This window comes from Prosopis cineraria, unplaced genomic scaffold (assembly GCF_029017545.1).
Source record: "Prosopis cineraria cultivar Desert tree isolate PC_DT_omini unplaced genomic scaffold, ASM2901754v1 PC4, whole genome shotgun sequence".
NCBI lineage: Eukaryota > Viridiplantae > Streptophyta > Magnoliopsida > Fabales > Fabaceae > Prosopis > Prosopis cineraria.
This window is the reverse complement of record NW_026555335.1, coordinates 8625154-8651373: the sequence shown is the minus strand read 5'-3', so window position 1 is coordinate 8651373 and position 26220 is coordinate 8625154. Positions and strand designations below refer to the sequence as shown.

Genomic DNA, 26220 nt, shown 5'->3' with positions numbered 1-26220 from the left:
TTTTTAACTAAATCTCACTCTAATAAAAAAGTTATTTATTTTTAAGCTAACATCGCTTTTTTATATTTATCCCTATTTGATAGGGCATTTGACCTAAAACAAATATAAAATGATATATTTATTAGGGGTACTTTAAATAAAAACAATGGTTACACCTTAAAATACTAAAAATACATTACATTTTTAACATCAAACTATTAAAAAAATACCTTATATTTTTTAACAAAAAGAGTATTTAATACTATCTCAATGTCATGTTTTTATTAATTGAAACATGGATGATGTGATGCATTAGATCTATCCAATAATTTCTTCATGTATTTAAACTTGTTAATTCTTGAGAGAAAATATAATGAAAATTTGAAAATGTTTCATTTGAATATAGGTAAAATCAAAATTTTATCATATTTTTAACAAGGTTATTGAAATTGAATTGGACTAACCGATTTAACTAAAAACTGGCCAGATAGCCAATTCAAAAATAATACAAAATTAGGAGAAGAGGAAATCACCCTCCAAGTGCTTGAACCAGAGGTGAGTTGAACTAAATCAAAGAATCAATGGTTCCCTTTTATTTTTTTTCTTGCCCAGTTTGCAAAACGACATCGTTTTGCTTTTAAAAAAAGAAAGAAAGAGAGAAAGAAATCATTCTGACATAGACAAACAGGATCCTGAGTAATTTCATAAACCACTCACTCTTTGCTCTGCGAGTTGCGGCGAAACCCCAGGAGCTCTCATATTGTTCATGTTCATCTCCTCTATTCCTCAATCTTATCGTCTTCCTCAATCAAGCATTTGTCTCTATCCTTCAACCTCTCCTCTGTTGGTTAATCTCTTCAACATCTTCATGCTTGACTACCCGTGACTTTGTGAGTCGCAACCATGTTCTAGTTTGAGTTTCGAGACGAGCCTGGTCTTTTTCATGTTGTTTGAGTTTCTTGATTTCTTCCACTTCTAATCTTTCTCGTTCTAAACTTCTGGCTTTTGCATCTTGTCGGCCATCTTCAATCTTCATTAACAGGTAAAAGCTTCTAAACCTCATTATTATTATCTATTATTTTGCGATCTTGGGTGTTGAATGATGATTTTGATTCTATAAAGTTTGATTAAGCTTGGTCTTTTTTATTGATATAGAACCTCTTACTCTTATTTTTGACCTCAGTGTGTGAGTTAATAATCATAGTCCTTTCGTTGGTACTCCTTCTAATTGTGTGTGACTGTAGATGACTTTGAAATTTGACTATAGAAGTTTATCACTTTCCTTTGTTGTTTCATTTGTATCATTAGTGTCAACTATGAGCATGTACTTGGATTTTTACAACTTTGAAGTTTGAAGTATGGTGGTATTATTACTTTAAGTTTTCTTTAATCACTTTTCCTATAATTTTTAATTTCTAATATACAATATTTAAATATATTATTTTAATTTTAATTATAAACAATCTTGTCCTGATTCAACCTCTGAATCATGAATCAATATTTTGACTAATTCAATACCCATCTGATTCTAATAACATTGATTTTTAGATAAGACTAATAATTTAATTACATGTCTTTAATTTTATTGAGGCAATTAAATGTGTTTTATAATAAGATTTGAAAGAAGTGAATTTTATGAATAAAAAAATAAATTTAGACATGAACTGCTTTCGTAATCTCTGTAAATTTGGCAATTAAGGACAATATCGAGCAACGAAAGGTGTATAATCCAAGGTAGAAAAATTGGGCTAAAATTGTATTAGTTATCTATCTCCTTGTTTGCATGCTACTTCTTATGAGATGTTTAAAAATTTTCAAGGTGAAATTAATATTTTTTTTTTATATCCCTCCATATGCTGAAAATTTTAAAATATTATCATTAATCCATTACCCATTCATATTAGTTATAACTTTTTTACATTTTTATTTAATGTGATTATATGTCTTAAAATTCAAGTTTAAAATATTAAAATAAGTTGATTTAACTTGCTGATCAATTGAACCAAATGCCAATTGGTTTCAAAAAATATTTTTAATTGACAGTGTAATTAATAAAGATTTTTAATTAAGATATCCTGTTAAATAAGAGCAAACATTAGAAGGTTATATAATTTTAAAAATAATTAACTATTTTATTAAAAAATAATTCAATTAAAAATAATTCATAACATTGAACTAGGAAATATTATCCAATCTATTTAAACATAGTGAAGAGTGTGATTTGATTCATCATTATAGTTTCATTTCCGGGTAATATTTTTGCGGAGATTCGTTCAAACATGTTTTTATTCAAATAAGATTAGATAAATGACTAAATGTCTTGTCCGCGATTGATTCCCCATTGTTTTGTCTGTTGTCTGGCATCCAGGCGTGCGAAAATGAAATGTAATTGTAAACAACGTGATGAAATTTCTGGTAAAAAAAAAAACAAACAGAGAGAGAGAGACACAGAGAAAGAAGTAATGAAACAAAGGGATGATGACACTTAAAGCAAAAGGCCGAGTCTGACGCGCTCACGGTGTGCATTGGATCCTGACCCCTTTCTACCTCGATTTCGACGACTTATAGCTATCGTGTTCCAATAACGCCTGGCCACGTCTGATTGTCTGAAGGCCTTCCTGCCAAATGCTTCCCTCACGTTCTCAGTAGCGACTTATATTAACGCGCTTTTAGTTACGTTTTCTGTGATTCGTGGCATCATATCAGTGGTTAAGAGCCAGCGCACCTGCAAAACGAGCGCGGACTTGATCCGAAATAAGAAGAATGGGACATTTAGCTTAGATAGGGCTGCAATCTGCAAACTGCAATATCGCCATTTTCGAGGTTACACGCAACCCCATGTCGACTTTTTTTTAATACTTTTGGGCAAAGCTCATTGGGCCATCCAAAGTTAGGCCCAAAATAAAGGCCCATCTTAATGGACCTCTCTAAGTGATGCCTTGTTTTTATTACCCAAAGAATCCCGAATGTTACGCACTCACACTGCTTGTGTTCTCCCTGGTCATCTTTGCACGCTGCTTGTTTGATTTACGTGGTTATTCTTTAATATCAAATAATGATGAGTGAATAAGAAAAGTTGGTTCAGTTAAAAAAAAATTTAACCATCACCTTGAGATTAAATACTGCTTCTGATATAAGGACCTTGTTAGTGAAATATCTATAAATATCTTTGTACGTATTTTTTAAATTTGAAGGACTACCTTGATTTTGATAAGCTTTTGAAATTTAACTCGTCTAATTTTTTTTTACAAAAAAAGTTATTCTTTACTCAATAAAAAATTGGTTGACATTCCAAATTGTTCTGAATAACCATAAAAGTAAAAATATAATTATAAGAAATCTTAAAACTTGGTTAAAATTAAAATAAATATGTACTTGAATAAGAACTGAAAAGACCGTAGATAAAGTATGATACAAAATAGAAATGGTCATTTGACCAATTAACTGTCAATCATGAAACAAAAACGGTGAAAATTTCTAAAATTAAAAATAGTTCATATAAGCACTTATACCATTTAGATTTTATACTCAGCAAATGGAAGAATCAGGTTGATAAATAATCACAAGTAAATTAATGATGACAATGATCATGTTTAAAATAAAAATAGAGGACAATATATGTTAAGCATTACTGTTATTCTCAATTAACATGTAATTATTCCTTCACACTTCATTACCTTGCAAGTCTCATTGGAATATAACATAATACCCAAATCCCGGCGAGTTTTCTCACTTTATTTTCAATCAATTTCAACAACGTTGCAAGCAAAAAGTGAACTAACAAGCTGCAATTGCTTCTAGTCGCCAAAAACAATGTGGAAGGCAATCATAAAGTAGGAGCACTGATAGCGCAATAATCATTGGATGGAAAAGAAAAAAGTAAAAAAAAAAAATGCATATAATCTAAGCCAAAGGTATTCTCTTATATTCTTTTTAGGGAATATGTTCTCAATGAACCAAACTGACACCTTTCTTTTTGTTATAAAATAATAAAAGAATATCTCTCTTTGGATTTGTCCTAACTAAAATAATGTTAATCGTTTCGATTTTTCAAATGTTGAATTATATATTCAAATTAAAAACGTATACCAATAACATTGGTTACTCATCTATTTATTCACAAGTCTTGAGTTTGACACGCCGAGGATAATAAACCTTTGAAAGAACCACAACGTAGTTATATTGTAACTTTAATTATAGTTTTATTTTTTTAAGTTGTCAATAAATCCTATGATGTTTAATTGTGCCGTGGAGAGTGGAGACTTATATGCAATAAGAAAAATGAAAAAAATATCTCAAAACATGCAAATAATAATTAAATATCACAATATGTGATCATTGTTATTAGTTTCTAATGACTGGTTTCACATTATGATTTTTGATGAAATGACATATTTGCCCTCAACGACTGTTATATGTTAGAAAATAACTATTTTATTTGGACTATTAACTAAAACAAAATTGAAAATGATTACTTTATTTCTGCAAATTTTGTTTTCCAATCAAGTGCAAATACTAAAAATCAATGACCATTATATCAAGGAATAGCTATTTTGATTGGGCTATTGATAAAATAAAATAAACCAGGGCTACTTTCTTCCTGAAATTTTATAATTTACAAAAACAAAAACTAGAAAATGATTGTTACCTTTCTAAAACTGATTATTTCTTTTTTGAGAATAACTACTTTAACTACATTTGATTGGCAAACAAATTTGTAGAAATAAAATAATCTTTTTTATTCTATTTTAATCAATAAATCAGTTAAAATAGTCATTTTTAAGTGTATAAATTATAATAGTCATTAAAGGTAAATACATCATTTCATTGAAAAATTATGAGAGAATTACAGTTAAGTCAATATATCTTATAGTAATTAATTCTCTTGTGTGGGATTTTAATATCATTCTCTCAAAAATTAAAATACAAAACTAAACAATAATTGTCACATTTTGCCATACTTAGTTGTTATTTGCATATATATATATTTTGAACTCATTTTTTGTCGTTTCTCCTATATTTGCAATTTTCTTTAAATTCTTTTAAGATTAAAACATTTTTTGTCAAAAAAATTGCCCTGGCCACCAATGTATTGAAAATAAGTTTATTATCTACTCATATACCCAGAGATTAGGATGGTTGCACATAATCTATCTTTAATAAATAAATAAATAGAATAAACAACATATTATTATTATGAACATAATAGTAAGCCATGCCAAATCAATTCTGCATCTCCGACTGGTTTCCAAAATACAAATCAAAGGAGAAATTTGCAGTGGGAATTGAAGAGGCCAACAAGAAAAAGCAATATATTCGAGTGTGTTGCACAAGTATCCATTTATCTTTATGTGCAGAATCACTGGAAATCAAATTATTCGCTCTGGAACTTTCCGTAAGCAGTACAATCAAAGAAACTCACCCGTTTCATCCTTCCTCATCCCGTCGCATCAAATCACGCTAATAATAAAACGAGGCTGAGGCTGCCTTCCCCCTTCATTTCTTCACTTAAAAAACGAGAAGGGTAAAATTAAAGTGCCGAGAGAGACAGAGATGAACGACGACACGAAGAAGAGCATTGCTGGACCTCTTATGGCCAAACCCAACTCCGAAGATCGGAAGCTGTCATCGGCGGCGGCGGCGGCACCCACCCCGACCAAGAAAGTCATCATTAAGAGTGCTGATATGTTGTCCGACATGCAGAAAGAGGCTGTAGATATCGCCGTCAATGTTAGTTCTTTTTCCAATTCTTTCAGTCTTTCCTACATTTGCTTCTTGTGCAATTTCTTCTGGGGCTTTTTGCTGGGCTTGCTTGTTTTAGCTATGTGGGGTTCAAGATTCCTGCTTTTTTCGGGTGAATTAGGCATTTGAGAAGCACAACATAGAGAAAGATGTTGCGGAGCATATAAAGAAGGAGTTCGATAGGAGGCATGGACCCACTTGGCATTGCATCGTCGGTCGTAATTTCGGTACCCTTCTTCTGTACTTTTTCAAGATTTTCCTTCTTGGACCTGATGTTTTATCACATTCACCTTGCCAAAAATGGAGTAGATCTAAGCTTAAAGTCGGTCGTCATTTTTATCCTTATTTGTTCTGTGCTGCAAATTTCATTGCTGTTCTTAAGGATTACGAGTTAGAAGTAATGCTAACACTTAGGTTTCCCTCTTTTCTCCATTTCCCTGCTCTATGTATATTGTTTTAGGCGACTTCATCCTGCTTATTTGGTCGCGCGTTTTCTTTCAATCTCTTCCTCCTCCCCAAAACAAAAGCCTAGTTGAAATGCTGTAAAAACTAGAAGTATGTGGCTTAGTTTGACTATTTGCGTACTCATCAACTTACGCTCTGTGCTGATAGACAATAGGAGAACCACAATTGCTATCTGGTTTCATCTTCATCATGAAGCCAACCGGTTTAATTGGACCTATAGATCTGCAGTTAATGTTCCTTGTCCTTCTCTTTTAGCACGCAGGTCTCGTTTTGCAACTGCTAGCAAATGAGGAAACAGATAACATTACATCTTCTGCAATGTCTGACTAACCTTTAATGGCGTATACAAGGCAAATACTGCCTGCGATAGAAAAGCAGCACTAGATATTGGTATTCTGTCCCCATGTCCTATGCTTGGAGGCTCATTGGGCAAAGAAAATGTGAAGTTGACATATGAATACTTGATAGCCTATAGAATGGGAGGACATTGGACTCATTAGTTAAGCCTTCTGCTTGACTTATTTTTCAATTCATAATGATGAGAATCTACCTTTAGACCAGTGTCTGTCTTTGTGGCATTTTAAAATTTAGAGGAAATTGTGCCTACTCACTCTGATCTTTGGCTCCAATTGTAATCTGTTACCTAATCTATGAAATTCCTGCAACTGGACATGAGTTATAGATTTAGCTACATGATTGCAAAGGAATTTCTTTTTTCTAGGCACTATACATGTAGAAATGCAGTACCGTGTTGGCAAGTTAGCTACTGGTAAGAATATTAAGATAAACAGGAAGAGTATTTTAGCAATTTTCTTCAGCTTAAAATTTAAAAGATAGGGGGATTATTGCAATGGAGCCAAGAAATCAGGGGGCTGATTACAGTTGAAGTAAAATATTTCCTTTAAAGTTAAAAATCTATTGTTTGTAACTTCAAGATTATGTTTTTTAGTTTTTACTTCATTATAATATGGATCAAGTGCATTAGGAATATACAGGAACATTGAAGTATGACATAGCTTCAAAATGATTAGTTAGTTTGTGCTCCCTCGATCATCAGTTGTCCTAGCTTGTTCGCTTTACTAAATTTCATTAATCAAACTAATCCAAGTATAACAAAGCATTTAAAACTCTTTTAAACTTGCAAGCTTGGACAAGTTTGTATATTGATGTATTGTAATACCTGTAAGAGTAAATTCTTCTAGTTGTAAGAGTAAGAAGTGTCTAGTGTTCATCAACATGCTTTTAATGGTTTGTGATAAGGGCAATTCTATATCTCAATGTCATTTAAGACATTAACAAGCTAACATGGAATTTTTGTAAGGGGATGTCTTCTTGATTTAGGAGTAAAGAAATATTATGCATTATTCATTCTTTATAGTAATATATTTTTATAATATATTTTTAAACATTAAGCTATGGTTTGCATTTCAGTGTATCTGTTTGATTTTTAAGAACTCAAGTTTATGCCTTCTTATCCCCCTATGGTCCAAGTAAGAAAGCCTTAAATATGTTACCTTTTGATGCCATTCCAAGTAGCCCTTAAGGGGTTCTTTAGTGTACGTTTTTCTTTAATTTCCCTGGAAATCTCATCTGGGAAACTAATTAGACCATGTTTTGCACAAGTTTTCGAATGTTTTCCTGGATTCTTGATTCTACTCAATATTTAGTTAGTTACTCTCAAAATTCTGTCATCCTGAATAGAAGGCCAGGATTTATGATTTTCTACACTACTCATTGCTTTGGTACAACTGAACTCAGGCACAACGGATTTTCTATTCTTTCTCACTTCAACACAGCTCAGGCAACTTCCTTAGCGTATAGACAATTAGCAAAGAACAGAAAATTATTTTTGGAGAACTTTAACAATACTATCTACTCTTACCAAATGCTTCATCTTAATCAGATCTGGATTCAACTAGCAGTTCTCTCTCTCTCTCTCTCTCTCTCTCTCTCTCTCTCTCTCTCTCACACACGCACGCACACACACACGCACACAACACGCACACAAAATTTGAACATGATTTCAAGGTTCCTCTCTATGTATGGCTGTAATTCTGTTTGGCTAATGAGAAAGCAGCAGGGGAAATGATCCAGTGGTATATTTTTAATTTGGGAGTGATGTGCACGCAAGTAGAAGGAGAATGCTCCCCAAAAAGCTAGCAGTTTAGGCGGGAAAGTCAATCCTCTTTATATGTACCCCGTTGAGCACTTTATCCTAAATGCAGGACTAGATATCTCATATTACTCTGGTTTCCATCAAAGAGTGAACAAAGCAGATACAGATATTTTGGTTTTTGACACAGTTTTACTTTGATAAATTCACTTGAATTTTCGTCATACACCAAGTAAACTGGGACAATCAATACCTTGGTTTGGATTTCCTTGGTGATCAATTCTGCATCAACTAGGAAATTACAAATCTTCATACCAGAAACCATCTAAAGAAGTAGTCTAGAAGTTTTACTATAATCAGATTATATGTAAGACACAAATTTTATATGGAGCTAAATGAGAATTGAACGAATAGAAGATTAGTACAAGCAAAATTAAAATTGAGTTACAGGGTTTTATGCATTTCGTGCTCATCTTGTTGGGTTGTAGCAGTATAGTGACCAAAATAATCTTGGGAATGAAAGTGAAAGAAAAACTTCAGAATATGACTTTGTAACCTAGTGGCATGTAAGTTCTCCTATAAGTGGGAGGTTGCGGGGTTGGTCCTGCTAGTATAACCTCAGATAGATAGTGCCTGCCTCTGATTTAAAAAAAAAAAAAAAAAGCCACTAAACCTGCTTTTATTGAATCGATATGATTTAGGAAATCAGTTTTTCTTCAGGTTTTCCGGTTAAAGAAATGAAGTCTGTATCACATACATGGTTCTGGCATGTCAAAAAGCTATGCAACTAGTTGTATTCACTGCAAGACCTGGAATATCTCTTGGCCTTGTTCTTTTTTAAATACATAGGTGACAAATGATGTTTCGAGTAGATAGGAGTTGTCAATGTTTTAGTAAATTAGCCATCAGGGCATTCAGGAGAAATGCCAGATGGGGCTGATTGATCTCTTCCCCATATTTTCTAATTTATGATGGTGGCATTATTGATCCTGAATACACTTCATCCGGAATATTTGGCTGGTAGGGATAATCAATTTAGTGTTTGATGACTCACAGAGTAATACACCTCATGCATCCTTTATTCAAAGAACAGTCATCTTACTAAGGTGCCGATTCACAGATACATTTTTCTGGCGCATAATTTTATTCGGTGATGCTTTACTTGGTTGTATGGGGAGTTTCTTTTTTCCTGGCATCGTCTCTGATAGTCTGATCTCTGGTCTTAGGACTTCCATCAGTATTTTGGCTTGGCACAAACGAACCAATGCCAACACATTCCGAAAAGAGCATTGGCTATTTGGTTTGTTGAAGCCCAAAAGGAACTAGGACAATTGCTTTGTCGTGCTTGCTGCTTAACTATATTGTTCCTGTTACTTTTGCAATGTTGTAAATGGAAAACCCATGTAAATGCATTCCACTATTCTTGCAGGTTCGTATGTGACTCACGAAACAAACCACTTCGTTTATTTCTATTTGGATCAGAAAGCAGTTTTACTATTTAAATCGGGCTAGCTGTATTATAAGGGTGATAATGATGCACAGGAATTTTCTTGTGATTAAGCTGCTATATTCGGCTCCTGTATGTATGGAATTCACTGGCACGCAAACTCGTTTCTGGACTTTTTTGTGCTTGTATATCTTCCATGTAAACTGAATCTGATGTCTGGCTTTGAATTTAGTTCTCAATTCTAGTGCTCCCATTTATCACCCATTCATCATATTCTCTACTGTTCCATGTGTAACTTGTTTGGTGGGCATTTTCTATATATATTTTTTTGTCAAGTTTTTCAATGAACTCACGAGTAAGGAGAAACATTTTTTGAGTTCAGAATATGTTGAGATATAAAAATTAAAAAGAAAAATGTGGTCCCTATGCTTTTACCGTATTTTGGTATCAATTCTTATATTTATTTTTGGTTGTTCCTAGTCCCTTAAATTTATCTATGTACAACATTAGTTCTTGTCACCATTAACAGTGAAATTTGTTGATTTGTATATATCTTTATTTTATGTTGTAGACAAATGAAATTTAAAGCACTTGAAGTAATGACGAAAATATAGGGATTAATATTAAAATATGTTAAAAGTATATGGATTAATAATTGTATTTTCTGAAATTGAGGAGTGTATAGTGAGTCCTTGTGGTAGATTTTTCTTAAGATTTTTATTTTTGGGGGAAAAACTGAAGATTGCTGGGATGTGATTCCGCCATGCTTGATTGTGCGTTGTCTTGTGATTGGTTTATTTTTAATTAGAAGAGAAAAGAATGGATCTTCCAGTTTGTAGGCTTTATGTAGGATTTAGGAGTTCTTGAGTGTCAATCCTTTTTCAGCTGCTTCACCAGCCCTAGCATGCTCTACCGTTAGGGTTAGGGCAGGGGGGTGGGGCGCTTATTTTTGTCCCTCTTCATCCCACTTGTCTCTTGGCATCTCTTAAAAATCCACATTATTTGCTTCTTTAATTAACTACAGTCTTTTACATGATATTCATTGTACGTATTTACAACCCTGTATTATTGCTATCATTAAGGTCAACGAATCAACTTTTACAATGCTACATGCCAGGGCTTACAGAGATTTACAATTGGACCCTTGATCAAACTTTAATTAGGGAATACCCATTTCTATTTGACACTACATTTTCACTTGAAATTTTAATATGCTAGATTTATGAACTTTTTCAAGTTTTTCTATGAATATATTTTTCTTTTAGCCTAATTTTATTGATCGAAGTTGGTCAAAAAAATTATTTTTATTAAATTATTCAAATATAAATGGACTTAAAACGAGACAGGAAGTCTTACATTAAAAAAAAGGATTAATGATTAATATGTAATGAAAAAGAAAAACTCAAACTTGAGTTTCAATGTTATGAGGTAAGATGTCAGGGGTTTTCGCTACTTTTCATTCATTTGTCCCCCCCCCCCCCCCAAAAAAAAATTTTGGGTGGTTGTTTCTCATTCTTTGTAAGTAATATATCATTTTCTTTTGCTTAGTTGGCGTGCAAGCCCAAACAAACATGTGTGATGTGCCAAGTCTTTTCTCATTAGCCTTACTGTCATTGATCATTTTTAAATGTATAAAAACCAAACGAAATCATGTGCGGTCCTAATTAATTTTAAGCATGTCAACTTTATAATATGCTCGATCACGCCAGATGAAGCGTGTCAAGGACATTACGTCCCGTCACAATCTCATGATTTTCGTGATGACCATTCACAATGGCAATACTACAGGATTATTATAGAAGTTACAATGAAAGAAAAAGGAGAAAATAGTGAAATATATTTATTCTTTAATTTTTAATTATTGTACTTGAAGCTGCCAGGATTTTATGGAGCCTAGTATATATTTTCATATAACAGTCAATTGAAGCCAATTGGACCTCGCAACTTGTGTCATTAAATATTAGTATTCAGCATTTAAAAAAGTAGGCTTGTATTTGTTGCTAGCTCTTATCTTAAAATTTTACTTTAGAATTAGACTAATAGCTGACCATCAAATATGGTGTAGTTTAGACCCAGCTATGTTAGCCTTTGTTCTTAGTTGCCTTAAATATATTTGAATCGATATTCTGACATTCAAAAAGTCTGCTTAACGTCATTTGAATGTAAATGTTGCTTGTCTATTTATTGCACTAATTTAAAACTCCGATTGAGATAGATTTAATTGAAAGTTCATTTTGCAAACACAATTTTAAGTAGTTTTTTTTTTTCAAATGTAAGTTCAAAATCAAACTGGCAAACAGAGACTTTTGACAAATTATTGGCTTTTTGGAAATGAATTTTGGGAGAATTTCAACTGAAAACCAAGGGTGTAACTTAATTATTAGTAGATTTCCAAAAAAAAAATCTGAGATTTTAGTTTAGTTTAAGAGGATTCAAATGAAAATAATTTCAACGATGAAGAGAGTAAGATACTCTTTACTTGTTAATTTTATCTGAGATGCAGAATTATTAGTTATTAATTTTCTTACTTCACTTGTTAATTTATTAATATGAATTATAAATTATATCAGTTTGTCATACAAGCAGTGATATCAGTTGTTAATTTACTAATTTTACTTATTAATTTATAGGTATCAGTTGTAAATTACAAGACCTTCATTCACAAGCAATAACATCAATTATTAATTTACTAACATTAAGTATAATTACCAGACCTGTTAATAATTTATAATTGATGTTAGTAAATTAATAATTGATGTTGCTACTTGAGATTGAACAACTTATGTTCAAGTCTTGTATGACTATTGATAGGTCAAGTCATGTAATTTACAACTCAAATTAGTAAATTAATAAATGAAGTAAGAAAATTAACAACTAATAATTTTACATCTCAGATAAAATTAACAAATGAAAGATACTTTGGTCTTTTCATCATTGAAATTATTTTCACTTCAATCATGCTGAATTGAATTGAAATTTCAAATTTTTTTGGGAGTTACCAATAATTAAGTTACTCCCTCTATCCTTATATATAAGGTGTTTTCTAAAAGCTTATTTTATCCCTAAATATAAGAGATGGTAATGATATTTTTGAGTAATTAAATAATTTTACCCTTGCCTTAAAAAATGAAATAGATCATTAATTGTATGTTTTTCTTACCACCATCATAATATTAATTATGATATTATTAGGGGTAAAATTGAAAAATCATTGTATTTTTATATAAGTTCAATTAAATAACAAATATTTATTGGTATGCGAGATTCGATTAAAAACATCTTATATATAAGGATGTAGGAAGTATATCCCTAATTCTTAGTTAAAAATATCTCATGAATTTTTATCAAATGAATTTTCACCAAAGTAAACAAATTTTTACCAACGCAAGTGCAAAAACATGGCACAAGCAAAGCATCACTTTTACCAAAACTTAAGGTTTTAGTAAAACTGTAATGCAAACTATTAATCTTAATTTATATATTTAAAATAAATAATAGATAACAAGTTATGAATTCAAATATTTTAATGTTGTGTTTGGATGGATGAATTTAAATTTAAAATTTTATTTTTAAAATCTTATATTTCAAATTTATAAATTTTAAATATTTTGTTTGGATGATGTAAAAAATTTCAAATTATCATATTTGGATCTTGAGTAAAATTTCAAATTTTAAATTTTATATTTAAATTTAAAAGAAACTTGAAAAATGCCAACAATTTGGTGCTAGTCAAAGTCGGTGGTTTGGACGATTAACTTCCATCTGGACCAAACTTTTGGCACCTATTGGGGTTGAAAGGAAGACTTTCACCAAGATCATAAGCGATGAATGGGACTAGATGGCCATGTTCCATCGTGCTCAATTCATCAGCACCAATCGAGGCCTAATTACTAGCGTCGATTAGGACTAGAGTATAGGCAATGACTAGGACTAGATAGCCACCTTCTATTAAGACGATGAGACCAAATAGCCAGCACCAATCGGGATAAGAGTGTAGATGATGATTAGGATAGAAGTACCAACTTCCACCAACACCAGATTGCCGATGACAACCAGGATCAAAGTACAGGTGACAACTGGGATCAAATGGATGACTTTTACCGAAACTTGATCGCCGGTATTGACCGAGACAGGACTACCAATGATAATCAGGATAATATGACTATAAAATCTGCTTATTTGATCACAATTTACTATTATATCTAAGGTAATCAAGGGTCTAACCATATAAGAATTACCAAGTTTGCCAAATTATACAAATAGGAATCCCAAGTTTTTTCAATTTAAAATGCTCTTATACACTTTCAACCTTTGTAAATTAGAGTTTTAAAATCTGTGAAAACATGGGATTCCAAAATAGGAAGAAGCATTTGCAAAAGGGAACAAGAACTCATTAAATGCAAAAATGGCACATGCACCATGGCTTACTGTAGGTGCATCACGGCATGTTGCCTCTGTGCCATGCACCGTGGCGCGAGGTGTCATGCATTGTGGCGCGTTATATGAATTTTGATAGCAAACTCTGCTATCATATGATAGCACTTAGGATGAACTTTCGACGCATCTCAATTCTTCACTTGACGTTTGATTAAGGTGATTTAGGTGTTTATAGAGAGCTTTCTCCTAACTTAGTTAATGGTAGATATTTCACAATTAAATAATTTTTTCTATTAAAAGTTGGATACCCTATTCAATTCTTACTCGATTTTTTTACAAAAACTCATAACTTGAGTGTCCAAACTCCAACACATGTGCTAAAAGCCTACACCAACTCTTAGACCACACTCAATGAATCATTTAAGACTCGTGTAACACACCACATATATTTAATACATACATATCATCAATTCAACCCTTAATTACTCAATTCATAAAAACACAAAGGGGAGTCATCTTTTACATAATTTAACAAATATTCATCCAATGACAATAAAATACACTTTACCTTACTTATACTAGTATTTTATTCCTATAAATTTTACAATTACATATTAACAACTCATGGCATGAAATACACAAAATACGTTCAAGCATAATGCAAGTAGTCAAAATAATGGAAAGAAATCCTAATTGACAAATTAACAATACATATAATTAAAACTATGAGGCCTACAAGGAGGATTTATTCAAAATCCTAAGTCTTTGGTCATTTTCCTCGATTCTAATCTAATGAGTTAGACCTTGAAATATTGAAAAATCAGAGATAAGTAATGAGTACAACCACTCAATAATCAAGGTCAACCTAACCTATATAGTTACATATCAATTAAATTTAGATGTAAATGGCAACACACAATCATTACGTGCATAAATATCAAATATAGCCTCGATCATAAAAATAACAAGCATGTCATCGGGTGTGCAACATATATGATCAAGGATATTTCAAATTATGCATATCTTAGGGTTGTAAAAATAACAACCATGCACCCTTAAAAGATACGCCGAACCATAACAATAACAACCATATTGTCGAAAAAATAAATGCGTAATCAATGCCAGCCTTATACCTTTTTGATATCTTCGACATGAAACCAGTGACTACTGTGGCTATGTCCATAACACAAACTAACCTAGCCTTTCACTTATAAGGAACTATTGAGTTAAGGTTAACTCACTCACTTGTATATCGTGGTTTCCCCTAACACTAGCAACCATAGGGTGTTATAATCCTAACCTAGCCTTCTCATGAACCAATAAAGACTATGTTCTAGTCCTTTGAAGAACAAGTATGACAATTCCAAATCAATTATGAGACAACGACTATGTCCCAATTCCAATGATGCCAGGGAAAGCTTTTAATTCTAACAATAGGCTGTCATTATCACATAAATTTATCAATTTATTCCTCTTCCTATAGGTAAACTCCTACCAAATGATCATGCTATGTGTGTAGTAATATATATTATGCAATTCTACTACCAATCATGTCATATCTCATCCACAATTATATTCCATATTCTCTACTATACAACACGTATTTTCACATGCCCAATATCACATGTTACCCCTTTTCACAAATACATGTACATATGCACTATCATTAGTAATATATGAATTCATGCATACTATCCTCAATAATCCCACATGAACTCATAATACAATGTAGCACATTGCTAACATTTATATCTATGGATTCTCAAGCACCCAAATAATTTTCAAATGGTTTAATTCAACAAACAAATAATTAACATACAACTATACAAACAAGATTTACCCCCAGTTACTTTAATATTTGAGAGGTTAAAGATTTAACCCTCATAACAACCACTTTTAATGCTTTCAAATTAGCTTGAATGGTGCAAAAACTTATAGTATATAATAAAATCACAAGAATATTTATTATTACTCCATATTTGGACAATTTTTAAAATTTTAACTCCACATTATCTCTTAATTGAAATCAAAAATTCACTCTTAAATATACTTAATAGGTTTACTAGGTTTCAATAACCCACATTATCCTAAATGAACCATTTAACTACCATTAATGGCTTTAACACAACTCTAACAATCATATTTATTGTCATTTTTGGATATTAATGATGCCTAACAACAAACAACTCACAAAACTATTAATGTGAGATATAAATACTATAAACAACTCTCATTATATTTTTTTTAAGTCAATGAGTTTAGACTCATAACTCATGTAGACTGAAAATCACTCTCCCATCTCAAACCCTCACTTAAATCTTCAAGAAATAGAAGGAGGAAGGAAGCATAGGGCATATAAGACTTATCTTAGGTGATTAAAAGCTCCAAAATGTCTCCAATTATTCTTAAATTTGTTTTCAAGTAGAGCAGTGGGCATGCTCTTCGTTCCTCCTTATTCTCTCTTTTGATTTTTCAAACAGATACAAATTGATTAAAGCAGAATTTTAGTCATGCGCAACAGCCCACACTGTAACGCATGGCACAAAGAGGCCTATCTCACTGTGGTTGCCCTTATGCGCTCAGTGGATGTTCCTCACACTGCAACATGTGGCACAAAGGACCCTTCTTTAATTCTTTCTCACTTTTTGATACTCGAATGGCTCGACTTCGGTTTGGACCTGAATTTAAGGTTGAAAACACAACCTAATACACATATTAGACTCTTCTAGCCACACACCTCACTTAATTACTCTGTTTCACTTAACTAAATCTAGATTAGTTTTTTAAGATGTCACAACCGCCGGCACCAACTGTGATTGGATAGTCGCTTGTGATCGGGATTAGACAGTCAGATCACACTGTGATCGAGTTCGATGATTTTGGTCAGGATTGGACCGACAACCTCAATTAGGGTTGGATTGTAGGCGCCGACCGAGATAGGGATCAGACCATCAGTGGTCTATTCTTCATCGAGGTTGTTGGTCCAATCCCGCTCACAAAAAGTTGTCCAATCTCAATCAACACCTATAATCTGTCTTGGTTGGTGCCCATGGTCTTGTCATGCCAATGGTTCAGTCCCAGTGGAAGTTAGTCGTTCATTCATAGTTGTTACCTACACTCCAATCCCAGCTAGCGTCAATAATCCAGTCTCGATGGAAGTTGGTCATTCGATCCCAGTTGGCACTGACGGTTAGGCCCGATAGGTGTTGACGATTTGATTCTAGCTGGTGTCGATGGTTAGATCTCTATGAAAGTCAGCCATTAGATTTCAATCAGCAATGGAAGCCTAGTCCTGGTCGCCATCGGCAATCTAGTCCTGTTTGACATTGCTGACGAGCCAGTCAAATTACAAAGAGATTGATATAGAATTTTAAATAATAGAGGTTTAAAAAAAATTTTAAATTATAAAAAAGATTGAGGTAGAAATTAATCCATACATTTTTAATTACTCAAATAATGAATTTGGCCAAATTTAAATTTCTATATATCCAAACATAATATACAGTATTTTAATGTCATAAATAAGATAGAGAGGCAGGAATTGTGAGAATTCAGTCAATATTTTCAAAAACGCAAATGGCGACGGGAAAACACACACAGAGAGGGAGCCATGCCGTCTGCAAAAGGAAAAAGAAACGAAAAAAACAAAGAAATGAAAGTAATGGCAACATATAAGAGTAATTTAACATAGAAAAGAAGAACACTGACATGATGGTTGGTGAGTGTCTCGTGCTACTCCATCTTCTTCTTCAAGATATTCTCCATAGCATAGCAACAATAATAGTGAACTAATAATCACAAGTCCACATGTTCGCATCACATACAGAAAATGTGGATTCCACATCTAAGTTTTGACTTCACTTCTTTCAAAATCATCAAAAGATCAGTAATGTGTAGTAATCAGCAACAGGGACATCGACGCTCAACTTGTTTTGATCATAAAATCACCAAAAATTCATTAATACAAGTTGAGTCTGTAGAAAGAGATTTATTGATATCTTATAAGGTGATAAATCAATATTCAAACCATAATTAAAAAAATTTTCACATTTAATGTCAACATTGCTTTCAACAGGAAAGCACCTGGCCGAGCAAAATTACCAAACATTTCAGACCAGAAAAAACTAGTAAAGTTGGGAAAATGCAGTATAAAACTCTCCAGCACCCAATTCAATCCAACCCACATCATGGCTTATACGAGGGCTAGCAAGAAAATTGGGTTGATATATCAAATGTGACTATGTGAGTGCACTTGACTTGGAAACATGAGATGAAGTTTTGCATAAAATAAAAAAAAATATGACTTTAAATTCTTACATCTTACTCGCATTTTGTTATAGATCCTTGCAGTTTTTTTCGATATTATAGGTCCTTATGCTTTTGTTTTTCGGTGCTCTAGATCCGTAAAACCTAGAACATTGAAAAAAAATGTAGGGACCTATAACAAAACGCGAGCAAAGTGCAGAATTTAAAGTTATGTTTTCTTTAAAATAAAATTTGGTTTGTGCCTTAAACATTATTCTAAAGTTTAATTATTTCTAAATGTGTGTGCGGAGAGCATCACTTAAGAAAATACAATCCCTTAAATAACGATTAGATTTTTCAAGACATTTGTCTCATGATTGTCGGTTGTGAGAATATTTTAAAAAATTTAAAAAATAAAAAGACTTATAATTTTATTGTCTTCAGATTTTAAATTAAAATATAATTTCACATTCATTCATGTACTGAATTTTATTGCTGTTGAGCTTTTCTTCCTTTTGGAGCTTTCCACATGTCCAGTGAATTTATAAAAGTTGTTTTGTTTATAACTGATAAATAATACACCTTATTATTGGTCCAAAAAAACAAATGCACCTTCCTCTATATCTATATCTATATATATATATATATATATAATTGCATGTGTGTGTTCGTTTTGTGTGTGTGTGTGTGTGTGTGTGAGTGAGTTTTTGGGGTGGGGGGGTTAATATGACTCAGTGTCCGTGCAATCTATAAATGCGTGTAAAGAAAAATTACGTTGAAGGACTAAAGTGACAGTTTCTTTACAGCGGAGAACCTTAAGTTTATGGTATACCAAAATACCCTTAAATTTATGAAATTTTTTTGCATTGTGAATATCAATTTTTTTAAAAAATAAAAAGATGTCTAATGACTAAAGTTCCTATAAGAAAAAAAATTATCTCATTTAATAGTTGTACTTAAAAAATTAAATATTAAGACAGAATTTAATAGTTATCCATAAAGAATCATCATCAGTACTCTCAAAATTCACCTATATGACTATGAAATTTGATTTGATTTAATACTAAATTTCTCATGTACAATGATCACTTTCTTTTTATATGACTAATAAATGAGTTAAATTATTTATCTTATATGAGGGATGTTTAGTTTAACTAGTTGATGAAGTTGAATCAACTTATTTTAGAATTTTAAATTTAAATTCTTAAATGTGCAATTGAGTTAAATGTGTAGTTGAGTGAAAACATTTTCAAAATACTTATAAGACTGTTGTTGATAATAACAATCTCATATAATAAACATTTAAGTTAGTTTGGATAGGGGATGATAATACCACAAGTTTACTGGACAAGGAATCACGGAAAAAGGAAATTATTTATCTTATGAGCATCTCAATCATCATACATCTTTTTTATTTTCAAGGAAAAATCTATATCTTGCAAAAGAATTTTATAAATTTAAAGGTTTTACAAAAATATGTCCTAACAAATTAAAAAAAACATGAAGCTATTATAGAAATAAATCCATAAAAATAGAGTGATATTGCAAACTGTGACTGATTTACTCGCCCACCAAATTTTATAATCAGTTAATCACAACATAAATAACATCCAAAAAAATAGAAATAAATCACCAAGTGAACAAAATAACCAACATTGACTCTCATTAACCGAATTATTATCCCTCCTCCTAACTTTATTTTAATATGTCGAACGAACTTCTAGATTATAAACAATGCTGGCCATTAGAAAGTCGAAAGCTAGTGCTTTTGAGACAAGGGACAACCTAGATGATCTGACTGGTTAAACCGTCATTTGAATACAAAAGTAACTCCCTTTTTTTTTGGGTCAAAAAATACGAAAGTAACTTAATTTAACTTTTGTTAACAAAATAATATTATCAGTATTTTTAATTTTAATATTTTATTTATATAAACATAAATATTTTTTATTAAATTATTATGTTATCAATTTCACTCCCATTCTAATTAATATTAATTAGATTAGTTGAAAGAAACAGAGCAAATACAAAACGCACGACGAACACACATCACGCACACAAATATTCGTGGCCACCATACCTGGCACACGAATATGAACGCGCACCCCTGCGCACACTCACGCAATCATGCAAATACAACACAACCATACATGTTGTGCACAACACACACACACACACACACACAACACCAAATTGAGCCTTCAAGCCTTCGAGAGAACAAGTCTAGAGAGAGTGGGAGCGAGGCAAAGAATTATAAACAAAACTTAAATTAAGCATGCAAAATTATAGGATACCATAAATGCCCCTCTCAGTTGTCACCACTAGAAATTAGAAAATATCTCCTTTAACTCCTGCTATTGGTTATCGAGAAGACGAGAAGCCATGGCCAAGTGTTGTCTAGCTTTTGCACAGTTTTACAGGTTGGACTCTCTCTCTCTCTCTCTCTCTCTCTCTCTCTCTCTCTCTGTGGTTGGTGCCAAATTAAAATAGTTTAAAAGGACATTTTGGCTTCATACTAGGAAGCACCCAGGACAAGTTTTCGCAAATCGAAAGCATGGTAAAAGAGAAATTACAAACAAGAATCATTAATTTAGACAAACAAAAACTTCTTTTTCGGTGTCTTCATAATGATAACAAGTAGTTCCTCTTTCACTCTCTCTCAGTAGGCAAACCCACCGCCACCGGCTCGGTTTCTGGGTCATTTCCGATGACCCCGAGAAGAAGCCGACGACGAAGACGAAGGGGATGACGAGGACAACGAAGCAGGCGATGTGGGGCTTTTCATGGCGGCCAGAGAACAAATCTCTCTCTGCATACTCTCTTCCTCGTCCATGAATATCTGCTTGCACCTGCACTCCACGCTGCAAAACCCCCTGTCCCCCCTGTAAAATTCACGTTTCATAATAACAACACCAGAATAGGCCTTTCAACGGATCTGGGTCACGCAAAAATCCAAGTGAAACAGAAGGAAAAAAATCATTTCGTTATGATGTTATAAGATCTGGGTATGAACAGAAACAACACGTACTTGTACATGTAGATGTCTTTTCCGAGCAAGAGTCTCTTCCTGCAGAGGAAGCATTGATCAAGAAAAGAGAGTGCTTGAGAACCAGAGTGACGATGGGAATTAGAAGTCGGTGGCGAAGCTGAAGAAGAAGGTTTGTTGTTAAGCATCATGGAAGTTTTGTTAATAACATGAGGAGTGTTCTTGTCGCTACAAACACCAAATTTCTGGGCTTCTAGTACCACACTCAGACCCACCATGGTTCATGATCTGTTCTCTCCCTCCCCCCCTCCCTCCCTTCTGAAACACTCACAGCACCGGTCTCAAAGGCTGTTTGAACGTTGGTGGAAGAGAAAGGATTTTGAGGGGATTACATAAATAGCAGAGAGAAACAGGGAAGGGAGAAGAGAAAAGGATGAGGAGGAGGGGAAGCAGAATAGGAGATCGTACGAGTGGGACCCCTACAGCTATGGAGCAGTAAGCAAGAACGATTAGCGAAGACGACGATTTGACTGGTTTTGCTGTGGGAGTGCCACGTATAGGTCTATTTTTTAATTTATATTTTACGTTATTCTATTTTATGTATTCCGTATGTCCTCTTTATATTAGGCACATTTTTTTAAACCACTTACACTTTGATGATTTGGTTAGAAACTTAGAGGTGATTGATTCACCGTAAGAATTTTTGAATTCGTGAGTATGTAACATTAATTAAATTTAATGTAGGAAGTATGTCTCTTAAAAAGATATCATTCTCGATTAAAAAATAAAGTATTAATAATTAATTCATGAATTTTAAAAAATATTAATTGAAACTTTAATTATTTTTTAAAAAAATTATAACCTTTCAATTTTAATATCATTAAATATCTTATTTAATTCTTTTGATAATAATAATTAAAATTTTAATATATTATTTTTTAAAAAAGAGTAATAAATCAAATAAGAGTATAGTTTAAAATAATTATAAAAGTTATTCAATTCTCTATGTTTTAAATCAAGCAAGATTTTTAAAATATGCCCTATATAGTGATTCAAAGGGAGTACTTATAAGTTACCAACTGGATTAATTTGGATTTGAAATTGAAATACTAACATAGTGAGCGTGCTTGTGGTATTTAAAAATATAAGGCTTTTTTTCACCTCAATATAAGGCATTTTTTGTGTAACTTCCCTGAGGTTAAACCACAACTAACTTTAAATTATAGTTATATGAGGTTTTAAAAAGAAGAATTTCTCAAAAATTATTTCACAGAAATCTCAATTTGTCATTTTAAATCTCAAACATAATTTAAGAATTTTAAATCAGAGTTTTAAAAATAAAGCGGAAGTTTGAAAATCAATTGAGACCCAAAATAATGAGTTTTAAAACTCAAAAACTATTTTTATACAGAAAATGACACATGCGCTGTGGCTTATGGCTTATGCGCCGCGGCATGTCTTTTCTGTGCCATGCGCCACGGCGCATTGCACGAAATTTGATAGATCAGTATTGTTATTTGACAACACAAGGAGCGGACTTCTAACGTGTTTCAAATATCCATCCGACATCTGATTGAGGTGATTTTAGTGTCTACACGAAACTTTCTCCTAACTCTAGCTAATGGCACAAGTTTCACATTCAAATTCATCTTCTATAAAAAGTTAGACACCAAAACTCATTTCTACCACTTTTTCACAAAATCTCTTAAATGGGATGTCCCAACTCAACCACATGTACCAATAGCTTACACAACCATCTGACCATACTCAATGGACTCTTACAAACTCATCCAACACACTACACACAATCAAACACGCTTATTTCACAAAATATAGAGGGGGAGGAAAAGTTGCGCAAAATCAATCATTTCATTCATTTTTCTCAAAAATACATATGTACCTACGTGTACAAGTATTTTGATCCTATCTACGGGTTCACAAATAAAACTCATTAATTCAAAGCACAAAATACACTAGTTAAATACAAAATCATGCAAGTAGTGCACCAATCATGACAATTGTTCCTGGTTGGCAATCTCATTAACAAATACACATATAAATAGCAAAAGAGGGGTATATAGAGGATTTACTCCACCAATCTTAAGCCTCAATGGGTTTCCCCAACTCAAATCCAATGAGCTAGTCTCTGAAAATATTGAGAATTGAGGGGTGAGTACAACCACTCAGTAACTAAGTTTTACTTAATCCTTACAGTTACATGTTAATTGTAAATAAATGTAATTAGGCACATAAACACATATTTTACATAGCACTAAGCCACGGTTCATAAAACTAACAACTATGTGACCGGGTTTACCACAAAATACTGTATCATGATATTTTCACAAAAACATAATATAGGGTCGTAAAAATAACAACTATATGCCCTTAATACGTGCCAGATCACAAAACTAACAATCATGTGGCCCAGACTTATATGTATGATCATATGCCAATCTTATATCCTCTTGTTACCTCCGACACGAAATTGGTGGCTGTAACGTGGCTACATCCTTCACGGACTAACCCAGCCTTCCACTTGTGAGGAGCTACGGGGCTAAGGTTAACTCACTCATTTATGTAATTCTGTTTTCCTCTAATATTAACAATCAGGGGGTGTCGTACCTCTAATCTAGCCTCCTCATGAACCGGTGGAGACTAATTAGGTTCAAGTCCCTCATAGAACAAGTGGGACAGTCCCGAATCAACCATAGGACAAGGGCTACCTCCCGATTCCAACGGTCGATGTCAAGACTAGTTTTCGATTCCAATGGTCACTGTTAATACCACTTGGATTTCAATCAATCTAGTCCTTTCCCTAATCAAACTCCAACCAATGATCATATTATGCACATTTCACAAGCAATATGCATTTAATATTCATTTCTCAACACATAAACTTACATAACACAAATGTTCTACACTTTAACACATATTTCATCACAATTCTCCATCCCCTATTAATAAATCACAATTAATTTCATAAAACATCCAGGGTGGTAGAATCGAGGTTTTCTCTTTTCCAAAACCATTTCACAATCAAGTATTTTTCAATATACATCATCCATTTATTTCACAAATCACATTTCATAAAACACAATTAACATTTAACTATAAAAATTAAGTTTTCCCTAACTACCTCAAACTTTTGAGAGGTTAAAAGTTTACCCCTCACTATATCAACTTCTCCAAGCTTCAACAAGCTCGAATGGTGTCAAAACGAACCTTTATTCATCCAAACCACAAGAATATCATCATTACTTTACTCTTGAACATAAAACTCCACAAACAATATTTTAATTGACTCATAATCACTATCCATTCATATCCAATGGGCTCATTAAATTTCATTAATACACATTATCATTAATAAAACCTTAAACCATTATTAATGCACATTAATCTCTCCTAACTACCTCATAAATACTAATTTTCAGACATTCAATGTTCTCATGGACCAACTACTTACAAAATTATTAATATGGTGTTCCAGTATATTAAATCACTCTTATTAATCTCATTTTAACTAATGAAATCAAACCCATACTCTTGTGGGCTGAAAATCTATCTCCCAACTTAAACCCTACTATAAATCATTACAAATGAAGGAGAGAAAGGAAGAAGAAAGCACCATAATCTTACCTTGGGTGTTTAGGAGCTTCAATCTATCAATAATGGGACTAAAAATCGTGCTCTAGTAGAGCCAAAACCAAGCTCTTCGTTTTTCTCCTCTTTCTCTCTTTTGTTTTCACACAGAAACAAATTAGATATATCTGATTTTTGGCCGTGTGCTGTAGTCCATGATACCCTTCACTGCAATGCATGACACAAAGGAGTCCATTACATTTAAATTGTCTCCGTGCGCCACGGCGGACCAACCACACACCACGGCGTATGACACAAAAAATAATTCTTCACTTTTTCGTCCTCTTTCCTTGCCCGAGTGGCCCGCCATTGATTCATAACAATTATGAATAATTTTAAGGCTAAAATCATAACAATTATGCCAAGTTAAGCTCCTCTGGCCACACACCTCATTAATTCACTAATTACCCTCATTAAGTTAATGAATCAGGATTATAATTTTCTGGATGTTACATTTTGGATCTTTCAAGGTATTATATTTTTTTCCAAAAATATCATTAATTAGGATGTAATTAATAAGTTTTTTTAGTTGAAACAACTTGTTAAATAAAGATAAATGTAGAAATAATGAATAATTTTAAATGTCACTTACTAACTAACTTATTTGGAGTATAAATTAGATAGATAAGTAATAATAATACTCTATTTTCTCCTATTTATAAATTATTTTTAACATATTTTTTGATATAAAAAAATTTAAATTTATTAACCCTATATAAAAATTTAATAAGTTAAGTATTAGCTTTACTCCTATTTAATATATATTTCATCTAGACCACAATTAAGAGTATTGGTAACTAATTCAAGTTGTATGAAAATATTAATTGAAACTTTTATTTCTTAAAAATATTTATATTTTTTAATAATAACCTCATTAAATATTACATATAAGTATCTTGAAAATGGCAATAAAAATTACAATACATCATTTTTTTCACATAAAATAATAAATGAAGTAGGGTAAAGTTAAAAAATTAATTATAAAATTATTTGATACCCTATATTTATGATCTAATAAGATTTCTGAAAGACATTATATATTGTAAATCAAAACAAATTATATTTTAATAACATACTTTCTCTCATCACAATTTAGCAAGATATAAGAAAAATTTTGTAAAAAGAAATAAATGACATGCCTTTAAGTAGTATTTTTAAAAAAATCTCTTTACATTATAAAATATGATACTCCATTTATTTTAAATTATAAGATATTTTTAT

At 32.3% G+C, this 26220-nt stretch overlaps 2 protein-coding genes across 2 annotated transcripts; one reads left to right on the top strand and one right to left on the bottom strand.

The window, feature by feature from the left end:
• The first annotated feature begins 5325 nt into the window (after positions 1–5325).
• Positions 5326–10017, top strand: LOC129310151 (uncharacterized). Its single transcript, XM_054952018.1, has 3 exons — positions 5326–5709; positions 5843–5948; positions 9729–10017. The coding sequence occupies exons 1-3, from the start codon at positions 5533–5535 to the stop codon at positions 9809–9811; spliced, it is 366 nt and encodes a 121-aa protein (XP_054807993.1). The 5' UTR covers positions 5326–5532; the 3' UTR covers positions 9812–10017.
• A 10602-nt stretch (positions 10018–20619) lies between these two features.
• Positions 20620–21763, bottom strand: LOC129309983 (FCS-Like Zinc finger 15-like). Its single transcript, XM_054951788.1, has 2 exons — positions 21397–21763; positions 20620–21250 (listed from the first exon to the last, which is right to left on the bottom strand). The coding sequence occupies exons 1-2, from the start codon at positions 21630–21632 to the stop codon at positions 21067–21069; spliced, it is 420 nt and encodes a 139-aa protein (XP_054807763.1). The 5' UTR covers positions 21633–21763; the 3' UTR covers positions 20620–21066.
• Positions 21764–26220: the final 4457 nt, after the last annotated feature.